Genomic DNA, 15,039 nt, shown 5'->3' with positions numbered 1-15,039 from the left:
AATGTTAAAATATGCCCTGTTCATAATTTTTTTTTTTTTTTTTTTTTTTTAATGTTATGCTTTATCTGTTTAACGTCGTTGGTTTGTTTTTGTTAATCTTAATTTTCGTGGGTTATAATCTATATTTATACACTTCAAAATTTCTACATTTGAATTAAATGCGTTTGAATTAGTTTCAACATTATTGTTTCCATTTTATTATGGAGAAAAAAATATTGAACAGTTACGTATATACAATTATAAGGATATATAACATAGAATAGCAATAAACAAATTTATGCTAAAAAAGAAAAAAAAAAAAAAAAAAAAAATGTTTCTTCATCATTCATAATTCAGTCTATATAAATATATATTTGAAAACGTAGAACGTCGTAAGTTTTGGAAAGTGGAAAATAATTAAATGCGTTTTAGTAAATTCGCAACGTGTGTATTACGTGCATACATTGTACTGTACATACGTTGTATTGTAAATAGGTTGTGTTGTGCATATACTGTGTATATATATACACTCGCCACGACATGCTAGATACAACAATGAGGGAAACACAAAATAGGGTCTTGTTGAACAAAAATGGAAGGCCTTCTTAGAGGTAGGCACTTTAATGTATGTTTAAGAACACCATGTTGCATAAAAAGCAATTTTATTCAAAAACAAGAGAAAAAGAAATGCTTATTCCATTTCTTATTAAAAAGAATAGATAGTAACACTTATTATTATAACCAATTCAAAAGAAATGATAGTACAAATAAAAACGTTGCTGTTTATGAAAAGAGCAAGATAATAAAATTAAATGATAAACAGTATTGCCTCACTATAGCGAAAGCGCTCACTGAAAGAATTTATGAGAAAAAAGGCATTAGAAGTCTAATTCTTAAACAGAAAAAACCGAATAGTTGTTACATATGCAGTAGAGATTTTTCATCTTTTGAGGACTCTATGTCAGCCAAATATAAAAAAACTAACAAAATTCACTTAACGAATGATTTTTTAAATCAAGGAAATTTGAAAAAAGAAATTTTAGATATTCATAAAAAGTTAACAGAAAATTGCTTTATTAATCAAAAAAAGGAAGAAATTTATTTTTTATTAAGAAGTGCAATCATGCCAAATTTGAAGGGCAAAATTTATTTCGTTGGATCGTGTGAGAATAATATATGGTAACCATTAACTGAAATTTTGAGAAATTGTAAAATTAAGAAGTCACGAAATTGTAGAAAAAGAAAAAAAAAAAAAAATTGATAATTTTGGCTAGCTGGGCCTAAATTAAGGAAGAACAAGTTATTCTTACCTTAACAAGTCATGTGTTCATACGTTTGAATATACTTTTGTTCATACGTTTGAATATACTTTTGTTCATACGTTTGAATACACTTTTGTTCATACGTTTGAATATACTTTTGTTCGCACCTTTGTTTACACTTTTGTTCGCCCATTTGTTTGATCATTTGTTCGTGTGTGCGTTTTTATGTAACCATTTTTCCTATGCATACTCACATGCTCGTGTGCGTACACACATACGTTTATTTATGCTTCTCCCATTTTTAAAGGATAAGAAACTCAGACATTGACTGTTGCATAGTTGTGGAAAATTGCGAAGACAAAAATTCATATTTGTACATATTAAAAGTAATAAAAAGTGCAATTAATTTAATATACCCTTCTTTAACAGTTAATATTATTAAGGCATCCGTTCCTATAGCTAAAATATATAAAGGAGAAAATAATATATGTGATATTAGTATAAACAACACAGTAGCAATAGTAAACACAAAATTTGTTTCATCAATTTGTAATATTGATGAACGAATAACCATTATTAATAGAATAATAAAATACTGGGCAAAGCAAAAAAATATAAACAACAGGTAATGTCGGTAAAAAAAAAGTAGCTATATGTTATACATATGTGCATACATATGCATTATATGTATTTAATTTCTTTTTTTCTTTTGCTATATGTATATATATATATATATATATATATATATAACCTTACATCAGTTTTACAAGTATATTTAAGCACACTTTTATTTTTTAATTTTTTTTTTTTTTTTTTAAAAGGTCCCAAGGTACATTCAGTTCGTATGCTTTATTTTTATTAACCTATTTCTTTTTTCAAAATTTAGCGGTGCCTTTATTACCTTTGTATAAGTAGGCAGGAAAGTTTTGTGTAACCACTTTTTTTTTTCATTTTAATGAGATGAAAATCCCGTTCCTTTATATGCATCCATGTTCTACTAATCCACTTGGACTTATATTTATGTATACTATTATTTTTTATTTATTTATTTTTCTCAAATAGATCAATAGAAAGAGTAAACGCTGCGTCTTTTGAAATCAACAGTGAATGTAAGCAAGGAAGTATGTCCTTTTTTTTTTTTTTTTTTTTTTAAATAAACGTATTTAATATATTTTAATTGTTCATACTCTTTACAGACTTCTTCCTTCAAGATGATGTGCAAATGCCCTTTTACACCAAAACGGAGTAAGAGAATAACAAAAATGACTGAAGGGGCAAATATATATATATATATATATGTATATATACATATATATATTCATTTACATAATTACACATATGCATGTACCTTCATGACACCCTTTAATTACCCTCTTCAGGGAGATAAAGAACAATTTTCAAAATTTCCCAATTAACGAAGAAGATGTTTCAAAGTTGCTCTATGGGTTTTTTGAGGTACCAAAAAAAAAAATAAAATAAAATAAAATAAAAATTAAGATAGAGCAAATGGAAAAACAACGAAAAAAGACAAAAAATGACAAAAAATGACAAAAAATGACAAAATAATGACAAAAGTGATAAAAATGACAAAAATGATAAAAATGACAAAAATGATAAAAATGACAAAAATGATAAAAATGATAAAAATGGCAAAAATGATCAAAATGATAAAAAGTTACAAACACTGACAAAAAATAACAAAGAATGACGAAAAACGCTAGCATATCTTGCAAAAGATGGAGTAATTATATCTCTTTTTTTTGATTTATTTCCCCTTTTTTTCTTATGTAGTTTTATTCCAACGATATTTGTAAAAACGGAATAACCCTCGATATTTATAACAATCAAATAATTGAGAACAAAGATATGACTGCGAATATTTACTGCCCTATAACGAAAAAAATTGTAAATGCTTATAGCATAAACACGTGGAAAAAAATGTTTGAAAAGATACATTCAGCATATAATAAACTAAAGGAAGTAATGAAAGAAAAAAAAAAAAAAAAATAAACATAATACATAAAATTAATTCACAAATGAGTAAATGAGAAAACGGGTGTATGAAAAAGGATATTAATTTTTTTTTTTTTTTTTCTCGTGCATAAACATTTTTTGCTCCTTTTTAGTTATATGCCGCTTGTTTTTGCAGTGCTAAGTAAAAGTTCTACTTTGGTTTGTTTTGTTTTGCCCTGCTTCATTTTGCTTCTCTTTTTTTTATATTTTTTTTTTTTTTTTTTTTGTAGGGGCACAGCTTAAACGTGATATGCAACGAAACAAAGGATAACACACCCAACAGAAAAATAGATCTTAAAGGTAGTTTTATGCAAGCGAAAAAAAAGAAAAAATTTGTGCACCTTCCAATCGTATTCCGAAATTGATATATCGTCCTTATTATCTGTTTGATAATTTACTCGTTTGATTATTCGTTTGATTATTCGTTTGATTATTCGTTTGATTATTCGTTTGATTATTCGTTTGATTATTCGTTTGATTATTCGTTTGTTTATTATTCGTTTGATTATTTTTGATTATTTTTATTATTTATTTACTTATTTTTTTTTTTTTTTTTTTCTCTTTCATTGCGCAGATCACTTGATAAGAAGAAAAAAATTTCAAAATTTGTTTATGCCTTAATAGGGAGTTCCACAATTTTGCATTTTGCGGCGTGCCTTTTATGTTATTACGGTGTATACGTTTATACATACATGTACACGTACATACGTACATACGTACATAAATGTATTTGCTTATACATTTGCTGCCATTTTTCTGTTTGTCAATATTAACTCCCATTTGTACGTTGTCTCTCCCATGTTGGCACCTTTTTTTATTTTTTTATATTTATATTTTTTTTTTTTTTTTTTTTTTTTTCTCACATCGTTCTTCTCCTCCCTTAAAAATGATTAAATTTTTTTGTTCAAATTTTTTTAAAAAACACAGTGTCTTTTTTTTTACGAACTTTAAAACACTCAAAACGTTGAAAACGTTGAAAACATCGAAAACGTTGAAAACATCGAAAACGTTGAAAACATCGAAAACGTTGAAAACATCGAAAACATGGAAAACATCAAAAAGTAATGATTTAAAAAAAGAAATTGTCCAAAAAAATTGTAATGCAGAAGAAAAAGATGAAGAGAAAATAAGTGCATTAAAGTACTTTTCTAAGGTGGAAATTTTTTATTTATTTTTTGTCCCTTTGACATTTGTATCTGTTTATATTTATCTCATGTGGAATTTGTTCAAATATATTTGCGATTTCAGAGATGTAAGTACACATAATAATATAAAGTTGTGAGAAAATGAAACGGAAAAAAATTGCAAAAGGGGGGGGGAGTGGGAAATGTGAAGAACTTTTGCAAAGAAAGGAGGAAGGAAGGGTTACTCCTTACGAGAAAGTTGAATCAATCCTGCTTTATGCATTTTCATTCCATGCTTTATTATGATGCACTCCTTTTTGTTATATTCCACCATATCATGATTTACTATGCCATACTCCACTATTTTATACCATTTCTTTCACCCACCATTGTCATTTTTTTTTTTTTTTTTTTTTTTTTTTTCCTTTAAATCTGTAGGTAAGGCACTTTTTAAAAATCGCCCGTTGGTTAAACGGGAATGAAGTTTACCCATTTGAGTATCTGCAGAATAGGGAAGAGAAAACGAATGTAAACATTTTCGTCTGTGCATGAAATTTTTTTTTTTTTTTTTTTTTTTTTAAAACCAAATGAGTAATTATACATAAACATGCATAGGCACACATACACACACGAGCTCAATTTATACAATTTCTTATTACAGAACGAACCTGTCATTGTTGCCGTGAAGAAATTCGAGTGAATGCCCATCGAACGGAGAAGGTGTAAAGGTCGTTTGGCAAGCGGTCCATTATCACCTACATTTCATAAATATCAATCATTAGAGGGCTATCTCCCACACCGCACTGTGCAGCGCTGTATCGTGGTGCTTCCAGACTGCCTACTCCTCATGTAACAATTTTAAGGTTCTTCTTAACCTTATCCTCAAGTTTAATTACCTTTTTGTACAAATCAATAATATTGATCGATTTTATAAAATGGAATAATGGTAATATTTGCATAGTATGAAGATATAAGCAATTAATTTTGTAGTCACATAAGACATCAAATAAATTTAAGGAGGAATAAATAAAATCATTATTTTGAAATAAATAAATTTCTTTAATTATTAAAGGACATAAATGTTTACATACTTGATCTTTTAATATATAAGAATATTGAACAAGCTGTTTAAAAAAAAAAATTAATTTAATTTTATCAAAATAAAAGCTGTCTGTTGTTTGGTATATATAAATAGCTACATCAACTAATCCAATATAATGATTTAATATGAATATGTAATATTTTTTATAATTAAAGAATTGGCCCAAAATACATAATATATTTATACATATATCCTTTTTTAATCTTATATCTATGTGATATATATTGAAAAGTATATCGACAAAATTTATAAGCAATCCATTATTTATTATGTCTTCGCACATATATTCTTCTTTACTCAGGTTTATATATAACAATACTATTTTATTTATTATATCATAATCATTTGATAATATTAAAAAATTACTTATCATACTTATATTTAATTTTAATAAGCACTCTTTTAATTTATTATTTTCATTTGTTATATTTATTAAGGTACTCAAAATCAATTGACACAAATTTTTATGGTCTGAGTTATTACTTAAAAACGAAATGATTGAATTCATTAGAGCATAATATTTATTCTTGTAATCATTGGAAAAGACTAATAAATTTTTGCAAATTTTTTTTTTTATTTTTATATTTATTCCATATTTTAAAATATATGCTATTATTTTTTTATAATTATCATCATTTTTGTAACAGAAATATTTGTTTATGTAACCACACTGATGTAAATAAAAAAGGAAAAAATCATTTACACTATAATTATTGCTATCAAGCAATGACCCTAACTCTATATCCAAATTATCATTTTCTTGTAGTAACTCTAGACAACTGCTCTCGTACCCCTTCACGTAATCCTTCTCTCGTACGTGCAAGAAAAAGCTGATAATGTTGTCCATCGCCTGCAAATATAAATGGCATCAAGTCGGGGTTGTGTAGCAGTTCTCACGTAAGTACGTGAAGGTTCAGATAAATGGGAACATAAATGGGCAAATGAATATCGAAACATACAAACAGTAACGCATGAGGGTGAACACCCTCTTTTTTTTCTTTTCAAACCATCTTGTTATCCCTGCTAATCGCAATAGCCCCGTTTATTAGGTCCGCAATGTTGTATTTGTGCGCTAGGAAGTTCAGGATGAAATTTTGGAAATTTTGGAAATTTTTTTTTTTCTTTAATGTACAAGTGGACGATGTGGGTACGCATGGTTGTGTATGTGTATAAATATGTGTATGTTTACATGTATGTGTATAAGTATGTGCATGTACGTGTGCGCGTACTTCTTTGTGCGTGGTACCCAAATAGAAGGAGCAATTAAAGTGAAATTATTCGTACAATGTGATAAGTCAATACAGTCATGTGAACATACGTACAGATACCGCTCAACTAGCCGCTAATTAGCAGCACAGTACTTACATAAGAATCCCGCATCCAAACAGAATATCAAGTACTCAGACAGACGGTGCAGAAGTCTATTAACTTTTGTCCTTTCGCTCTTGTGCGTATCCAGCAGATTAACACCTGTCAAGAGAAAAAAAAAAAATAAAAAATAAATGAATGAATAAAAGGATGAATAAATGGTTGTATAAATAAATGGATGTATAAATAAATGGATGAATAAATAAATGAATGAATAATAGGATGAATAAATGGATGAATAAATAGATGAATAAATAAATAAATTAATAAATGTATAAATGGATGAATAAATAAATAAATTAATAAATGTATAAATGAATGAACGAATGAATGAAATGGAAGAAAGATGCAGTCATATGCAGTGAAACTAAATGAGGCAAAATAAAATGACGTGAAAGAAGCGAAAAGACAGATGCAAAAAGGAAGACTACAACAATACAGGTTGCCCTTTACCCGAAATTTGATTCAGGATAACGTTCAGCAGGTACTCGAGGTTCCTTTCCACCTTCGTATCTTCTCCTAAGAAGTTCAGTATATCTAACGAAAAAGAGACATTCAAGTATGATGCGTAGTGATATAAGAAGCGGGGAAAGGAGTAGGGGAAGAAGCAGAGGATGAAGCAGAGGATGAAGCAGGTCTAGAAGCAATATGACAAATGTGAGTGAAGGATACTACATCACAGAAGTACAATGAATCTACTGCTCTTTTGCCGCACCTGAACTGATGACCACATCCCCCTCTTTCAGAATTATTAACATAGACTTCAAAAACATCTTTATGTAGTCAAAGTAGGACGGCTGGGACAAACGAACGAATGCACACGTATATGTACACACTAATGAATAGCACAAATTTGCAAAAACGAAAATTCGGGCTTAATTGCACCATGTGTTTTTCCTCTTGTTCGTACTTTTATTTTTATGGAGGTCTCAAAAAATTCGTAAATCTCGGGGCTATATATTAATGCGTCCACTTGCACTTGGATCAAATTGGCATAACTGATACAGAGAGATAAAAAAAAAAAAAAAAAAAAAAAAAAAAAAATGAACCGTGCATAAGGTTATGAACCAGACAGGATATTTAATTTGACAGGAAAAATTAATTGAAAAAAAAAAAAAAAAAAAGGGAGCAATAAATTTTCATAAAGGTATACGTTTCTTGATAAAGGAAAAATAATTTTCCCTCTTTACTATATGGTATCTCTTTTTTTCGTATATCCAAATCGTTACATTAAATGGTGTGATTGCATGTAGTAGAAGCAAATAAATGAGCAAAAGGAAGTACATATATGCATATATATATATATCCACACACATGTACGTGTGGAAATTCATTTGTCTGTGCAGTACTAGGTATTATGGACATCGTTGGGGGTGATCGAATTTGCAACAACATATACTTCATCGAACAGATGCTTATCCGTTACATCAAACTCTAAAATTAGTGGGTAAAATTGTGTTAATATGTAAACAGGCAAACATATATATCCATGCACACACGCGTAACTACACACATATGACTACACAAGCATAACGTTAGTGATAATTTCAACCAAAGTATAGCCCTTGTCAAATGTTCATCTCTGCCGCCTTACGAAACCGTAGAACGGAAAAGTAAATAAAATAAAATGAAAAAACAAAATAAATAATATAATATAACCCTGTTGACTTTGGTGGGACATCCTAAAGGTGACGTATATATCTTGCCTTTTATCGAGGAGGGGGGGGATATCTGATTTTTTTTTTTTTTTTTTTTAATATGAGAACGTATGTTCAAGTGTAAATTTGATCATGTTCATACAATTTACTTTTTTTTTCGTTTTTGTTCTTACATGTTCTCCTAAATATTATACAGACAATGGTGTGCGTTTCGTTCTTCAGGTATATCTGCCATTAAATATACACGTACGCATATGCATGCAAACATATATGCAACAACATTACACGTGTTAATAGATTCATGTTAATACGTACACGTTTATGCATACATGTTAATACGTACACGTTTATGCATACATGTTAATACGTACACGTTTATGCATACATGTTAATATGTACGCGTTAATGTATACATGCTAATATGTACACATTTATGCATGCATGTTAATATGTACACGTTAATGTATACATGCTAATATGCATTTGTATATGCATATAACAAACTGCGGCTTCCTGTTCTTATCGCAGGGAAAGCGCTACTGAAAGCACATTTCCATGTACATGTAAAAAAAAAAAAAAAACAAAAATTAATTCTTTAAAGAAAGTAAAACAAATTCGATTCTTATATTTATACCTCATAACCTGCCCATTTGGCTAAATCGTCTGATAAATTCATTTTCTTGTAATAGAAGTTTCTTCTGATGACTAGGGGAAGTTTCATATCGTTCTGAAGAGGAAGCAGTTAGTGGGTGTATCGGTGTAATGTATGCAATGACAGTGTATGCACCTGCATAAGCTGAATATGCGCACATTTTCTACGTTTCAAAAAACAATATTACGATTAAAAAGTTAAGATGATTCCTAGCCAACTGATAGAAATTGCTGTCCGCTGTCTATAAATTCGTATCGAGAAAATGTAAAATAATAATTTCTTCTTTTTGTGCATATACATTAATGTTTGTGTTTCTACCTACTTTTTATGTTACCTGCTCCAGCTCTATCATACTTTTTTTGTCATCTATTTTGATGCATATTTCGATGCCTACCATGATGAAAAAAAAAAAAAAAAAAGAAGAAAAAGGAATAAAAGATGGAAAGAATATGAAAAAGAAAGAAAAAAGAAAAAAGATACGCCCTTAAGGTAACTCTAAATAACACAATATTACTCCTCGTTCTTATATGAATATCTCATTTTTCTCTTTATATGGTGCTACCTCTATAATCAACGTAGAATGCACTCTCGCTCGAAACAGTGGTGAAATCTATCAAGAAAAAAATAAGAAAAAAAAAAAAAAATTACTTAAAACAAAAAGAAATGAAACAAAATAAAATAAATTAAAACAATGTAGAACAAAATAAAATAAATTAAAACAACGTAGAACAAAATAAAAAGATGCAATTTTGTTTTTTTTTTTTTTGAAGGGGGAGGAAACTCACTTTGGAAAGACTTATGCATAAAAAAAAAATAGTCGTCAAATACGATCTTTCTGTACCTAAGGGGAAAAATTGTACTTGCGCATACAGATATATATATACACATGGATACATACATTCATACATACATACATACATGCATACATGCATACATACATACATGTATACATACATACATACATACACACATGCATACATACATACATACATACATGCATACATACATGCATACATACATGCATACATACATACATACATACATGCATACATACATACATACATACATGCATACATACATGCATACATACATACATACATGCATATATATATGCCCGCATGTGCATATGCATGTACATGCTTGTTATGTTCGTTCAACAGAGGAAATGTAGAGCATTCGAATTAACCCTATAAATGGTTGTATAGAAAAGTCAAGCTTCTTTAGAGGCGAATTTTGCTTTGTTCTGTTACATCTCTCCTCGTATGTTTCCTTTGTAATAGGCATATAAGAATTCTTAAAAAAAAGGATTAAAGGATGAAGGTTGGGTAGGATAGAGTTGATGTATATCACTTCACGCAAGCACATGTATATACATATATGCACATATATATATATATATATATATATATATATATATATGTACGTATGTATATGTGTGTATGTATATCCGTATATATGCCTGCGTGCTCAAGTACTACGTGTGCACTCTAACTTTCTCATTTCCTAACCCTGTTCAGGTGAAACATGTAGTAAGTACTATATCCAACGCATAACTGCTTAATCAAAATATTTTTGTTGATTCCTTTTATTCCTATGTCGTTAGTTAGCTGTTTTGAAAGGAAAGTAAGAAGGAAAGAAGTTATGAGAAAATGGAGTCTAACGAAGTGCACGTAAATGAACTGGTGGAATATTACAGGGAAACATGCATTAAGTAGACAAACTAATTTATTCTTAAGTAATCAATATGATAAGCAGCAAGTAGTCATTCAAATTCGAAAACCAACATTTTTCTGAACAAACATGAGCATGGAAATAGAAGAATACATATACATGTCTAAATATATACAACTGCATATGTACATATATATACGCATGCATATATGCATGGCATCAATCAAAAGATGAGCCAATTACCGAATTTTCCTTCAGAGTAACATGTACATAATTTGACTGATCGCAATGGAATATATGCAGGATTTCGTTAAAGAATATTTTGAACTGTATTTCATAGAAGTCCTTTTGATAAAAAATTAAATGATCGTAAGTAATTATTAAGTAGAACTTCCCCTTCTTTTTGTAATCAGATAAATTTTTACATTTTACAAATTCCAAGTGGAGTACTAGCGCGTTAATACTCTTGCTCAAGCTTTTGTTCAGACACGGCATTTTCCCATGTTCCGTGCAGATAAACAGAAATTAGCGAACGAATGAGTGGAATAAACAAACAAACAATTGAACGAACGAATGGAATAAACTATTATGTGAAAATTAATAAACAGCCGAACATAGCACGGTGAAGAAACGACCAGAAAATGAAAAGTGTAAACTCTAAAAAGACCCAGGTAAAAGACCAAATAAGCACTACTAAAAAATAAGGGTAACACAAGTGTACGGCAAAAAATTAAAAAGAATTTTAATGCATCAAGGGGACTAACATAAATGCAAATGAAAATGTAAATGCGAATGTAAATGCGAATGTAAATGCGAATGTAAATGCAAATGTAAATGCGAATGGTTTACACTAAATACATTATTTTAAAACGCTCCATTGTGTTGTAAGTCTGTGGATATCTTTTTTTTTTTTTGGGGGGAGGGAGAGAGGAGGGGGGAACTTAAACACAATATGAATAAAAAAAGTAGAGAGGTGTAAAATGCACGCAAAAATAGGTGAAGGATGGGAAATTTCCATAATTTGGGAAATAGGGGGAAAATGAATAATAAACAAATAAATGTACAAACGAATATATGTGCATACGAATAAGTAAATAACTAATTAAACGTATGAATAAACGTAAACAAATTTATTGAAGCACAAAAACAAAATGGCAAAGGCACGAGAATAGTCGTAAAATGGAAAATTGAAATTTGCAAAGGTGCGTACAGCACTATTTTGCGCAATTAAAAAAAAGTAATAATAAATAAAATGCAGTAAGGTTGATTAAAGTAAAACTGAATGAAGTTAAACAAAATGAAGCAAAATTAATTGAAATAAAAATGAAAGTGGGAGGGGAAGGTACGCTTCAATTGCGTGTTTCTCTAAAATGAATGATCAGCTTGCATCAAAATTAATTTGGAACATTCTTTTTTTTTTCCCCCCTTATTATTCCATTTTTATTCCCTATTTTTTCGCATTTCTTCCCCTTTTTTTTTTTTTTTGTTTGCTATTTTTTGCTATTTTTTCCCTTTTCCTTCTTTTTCAATTTATGATGCGAGTGCCAAAATTATGAATTGCCATAAAATCCAGCTACAAGAGAATGAATCTTACACATATGTACATGCATATGCATATATATATATATATATATATATATATATATATTTGCACATGTGTATGTACCCTGTACGCATAAACACGCGTAGCTTCCACATATTTCATCTGTGCAAATAGTAATTTAAAATACAAATAATTTTTTAACTGCTAACGGTTTGTTAATCACTTCGATAAATCCAAATCCAACAGACACTACCACCTTTTTCCCCTTTTACGGAAAAGCATAACACGTTTGACAATTTTCTCAGCAATTTATCTCCCTCTCGCGGGCGTGCAATTGTATGTACGTATGTACATATGTATGTATGTGTGTGTGTGCGCGTGTGTGTATTTGTTTTTTTTTTTTTTTTGCTATTTTAGAAAACATACTATCACATATTACGTTCAGTGCACTTAAACCTGTTTACGTCATTTACTGCCCGATGGTTGTGGCTCTCCCCAGTAGGGCATGCGCTATATATTTAAGAGGACGTTGAAAAGATAGTGGGATGCCTCGTTTGTATATAACCCCTTGATATGGTACCTAACGTAGCAGTGTTCATCGAACAACAGGAGTGATGGTAACGAGTTATTCGCACTGTAATAGTGCGCGTTACTATTACTGTTACTATGAGAAGTACAATTATTAGTGTGTGATAACAATAAAGCATTTTCATCCTGCGCATTTAGTTTGTTCGTTAAAAAAAAGAAATTCCTGTTATTAGCATTATCGAAATGGGCATTTCTTAAACTTAGTGCAATTTTTTTAGTGAAATAGGTTGACAAGAAGAATTTATAAGGTGGCACATAACAATAAAATAAATGAATGGGATGTGCATTTTTTTTTAATTTTATAAAACATCCTTCTGTATTAATTATTTCATGTTCTATGTTACACTTTTTTTTATTTTGCAAAACAAAATCGTTCAAATATTTTCCCATTTCACTGATATGATTTGTATCTGTAAAAAAATAAACTAAGCTATATTTTTTAAATAATATATCAAATAGACTTTTTTTAAAAAAAAATTTATTATGACCTATAAAGGATGGAGCAGCATCACCTAAGCTATTAGCACCATCATAATGAGAATTAAAAATATGAACATAGATATTAGTACTTATCCTATCACTATATTTTAACTGTTTAATTTTTGTTGAATATAAAAAAGCATTTTCACACCCATTACTCTTTTTATAAAGCATATTGTCTTGATATGTTTTTATATCATAGGAAAAGAAATTTAAAAATTTTCTCCTTGTTGTTATATAAGAAGAGAACGTATCATCGACCACATATTTATCCCTTATAATAACACTCCTGTTTTCTCCTTCCAAATTTGATTCATCCTTAAATTTTAGTATTATATCCTTCTTATCATTAGCATTTTCACTATCAACAATTACTGGTGGGATTTCCGCCCTTGTATTTGCAAAAAATAATATTCCATTTTTGTTTATTCCCACAAATATGTGAGAATTATAGTTCAACTGCGAACGATATGGATGAAAAAAGCCCTTTCTGAGTTTTAGCATTTTTGTTCATTTTTTTTTAAATTTATATTAATATATAGCTCATTTTGAAATAAGGAAAGAAGGGAAAAAATATTAAAAAAATTAAAAAAAAAATTAAAAAAAAAATTAAAAAAAAATTAAAAAAAAATTAAAAATAAAATCTAAAGGAAAAAGATGCAAAAGCGTTAAAGTGCAAAAGTAGAAAAAAAAATATAAAAACAGTATAATAGCACAAGCAACACAAATAAATGAGGGATGTGAAGAAAAACTAAGAATACCATGAAACGACAGAATAGCAGCATAGCGGCATAGCAGTAGAAAAGGAAAATAAAAGAGGAAAAACGACCAACTAGCTAAGCTAAGAAAAGGTGTAACAAAAAAATATCATAAACACAAATCAAAAAGTAACAAAAAAAAAAAAAAGGAAAACTATCCAAGAATAGTATAAACTATCATTTTCATCCATCCCAGGGGATGAGGTACCATATGAAAAGAGTAATGGAAAGTTACAAATACAAAATTAGTGTTATAAAGCTTCGAAAAATTAGAGGCACAAAATAAATGGCAAAGTGCAGCAAATTTTCTTTGCACACTTGAAAAATTTCCTTAAAATTTTTTTTTTTTTTTTTTCCCTTTGAGCGTGTTTATTTATTAATTCGTATATTTATTCATTCGTCAATTTATATATTCGTTAATTTATTCATTCGTAAATTTATTCATCCGTTAATTTGCTCATTCGTTAATTTGTTCCATCGTTAATTTGTTCATTCGTAAATTTATAAATTCGTTCGTTTACTTATAAATTCGTTCGTTTACTTATAAATTCGTTCGTTTACTTATAAATTCGTTCGTTTACTTATAAATTCGTTCGTTTACTTATAAATTCGTTCGTTTACTTATAAATTCGTTCGTTTACTTATAAATTCGTTCGTTTACTTATAAATTCGTTCGTTTACTTATTAACTCTATCGTTCACCTATTAATTCGTTCGTTCACCTATTAATTCGTTCGTTCACCTATTAATTCGTTCGTTCACCTATTAATTCGTTCGTTCACCTATTAATTCGTTTGCTTACTAATAAGTTCGCTCACTTACCAATTAGTTCGCTCACTTAC

At 29.0% G+C, this 15,039-nt stretch overlaps 4 protein-coding genes across 4 annotated transcripts; 2 read left to right on the top strand and 2 right to left on the bottom strand.

Moving 5' to 3' along the window:
• Positions 1–571: 571 nt before the first annotated feature.
• On the top strand, positions 572–3,875 carry PmUG01_14067200 (nucleotidyltransferase, putative; the record flags this gene model as incomplete). The annotated part of the gene is made up of 9 exons (XM_029008258.1): positions 572–1,158; positions 1,549–1,866; positions 2,063–2,152; positions 2,304–2,350; positions 2,438–2,486; positions 2,621–2,696; positions 3,033–3,221; positions 3,485–3,554; positions 3,829–3,875. The coding sequence occupies 9 exons, from the start codon at positions 572–574 to the stop codon at positions 3,873–3,875; spliced, it is 1,473 nt and encodes a 490-aa protein (XP_028864565.1).
• Positions 3,876–4,140: 265 nt separating this feature from the next.
• On the top strand, positions 4,141–5,078 carry PmUG01_14067100 (conserved Plasmodium protein, unknown function; the record flags this gene model as incomplete). The annotated part of the gene is made up of 3 exons (XM_029008257.1): positions 4,141–4,506; positions 4,817–4,906; positions 5,040–5,078. 3 exons carry the CDS (start codon positions 4,141–4,143, stop codon positions 5,076–5,078), a joined length of 495 nt encoding a protein of 164 aa, XP_028864564.1.
• Positions 5,079–5,223: 145 nt separating this feature from the next.
• On the bottom strand, positions 5,224–11,324 carry PmUG01_14067000 (conserved Plasmodium protein, unknown function; the record flags this gene model as incomplete). The annotated part of the gene is made up of 17 exons (XM_029008256.1): positions 5,224–6,330; positions 6,488–6,552; positions 6,846–6,950; positions 7,302–7,385; positions 7,564–7,645; positions 7,759–7,846; positions 8,198–8,282; positions 8,508–8,579; positions 8,680–8,734; positions 9,141–9,233; positions 9,346–9,399; positions 9,493–9,548; positions 9,721–9,768; positions 9,944–9,999; positions 10,345–10,451; positions 10,667–10,765; positions 11,073–11,324. The coding sequence occupies 17 exons, from the start codon at positions 11,322–11,324 to the stop codon at positions 5,224–5,226; spliced, it is 2,508 nt and encodes an 835-aa protein (XP_028864563.1).
• A 1,558-nt stretch (positions 11,325–12,882) lies between these two features.
• PmUG01_14066900 (conserved Plasmodium protein, unknown function) lies at positions 12,883–13,944 on the bottom strand (the record flags this gene model as incomplete). The annotated part of the gene is made up of 1 exon (XM_029008254.1): positions 12,883–13,944. The coding sequence occupies one exon, from the start codon at positions 13,942–13,944 to the stop codon at positions 12,883–12,885; it is 1,062 nt and encodes a 353-aa protein (XP_028864562.1).
• Between the last annotated feature and the right edge of the window lie 1,095 nt (positions 13,945–15,039).

Source organism: Plasmodium malariae (assembly GCF_900090045.1).
Source record: "Plasmodium malariae genome assembly, chromosome: 14".
Lineage (NCBI taxonomy): Eukaryota > Apicomplexa > Aconoidasida > Haemosporida > Plasmodiidae > Plasmodium > Plasmodium malariae.
The sequence above is the reverse complement of the archived record's forward strand: the minus strand, read 5'-3'. Positions and strand labels throughout refer to the sequence as shown.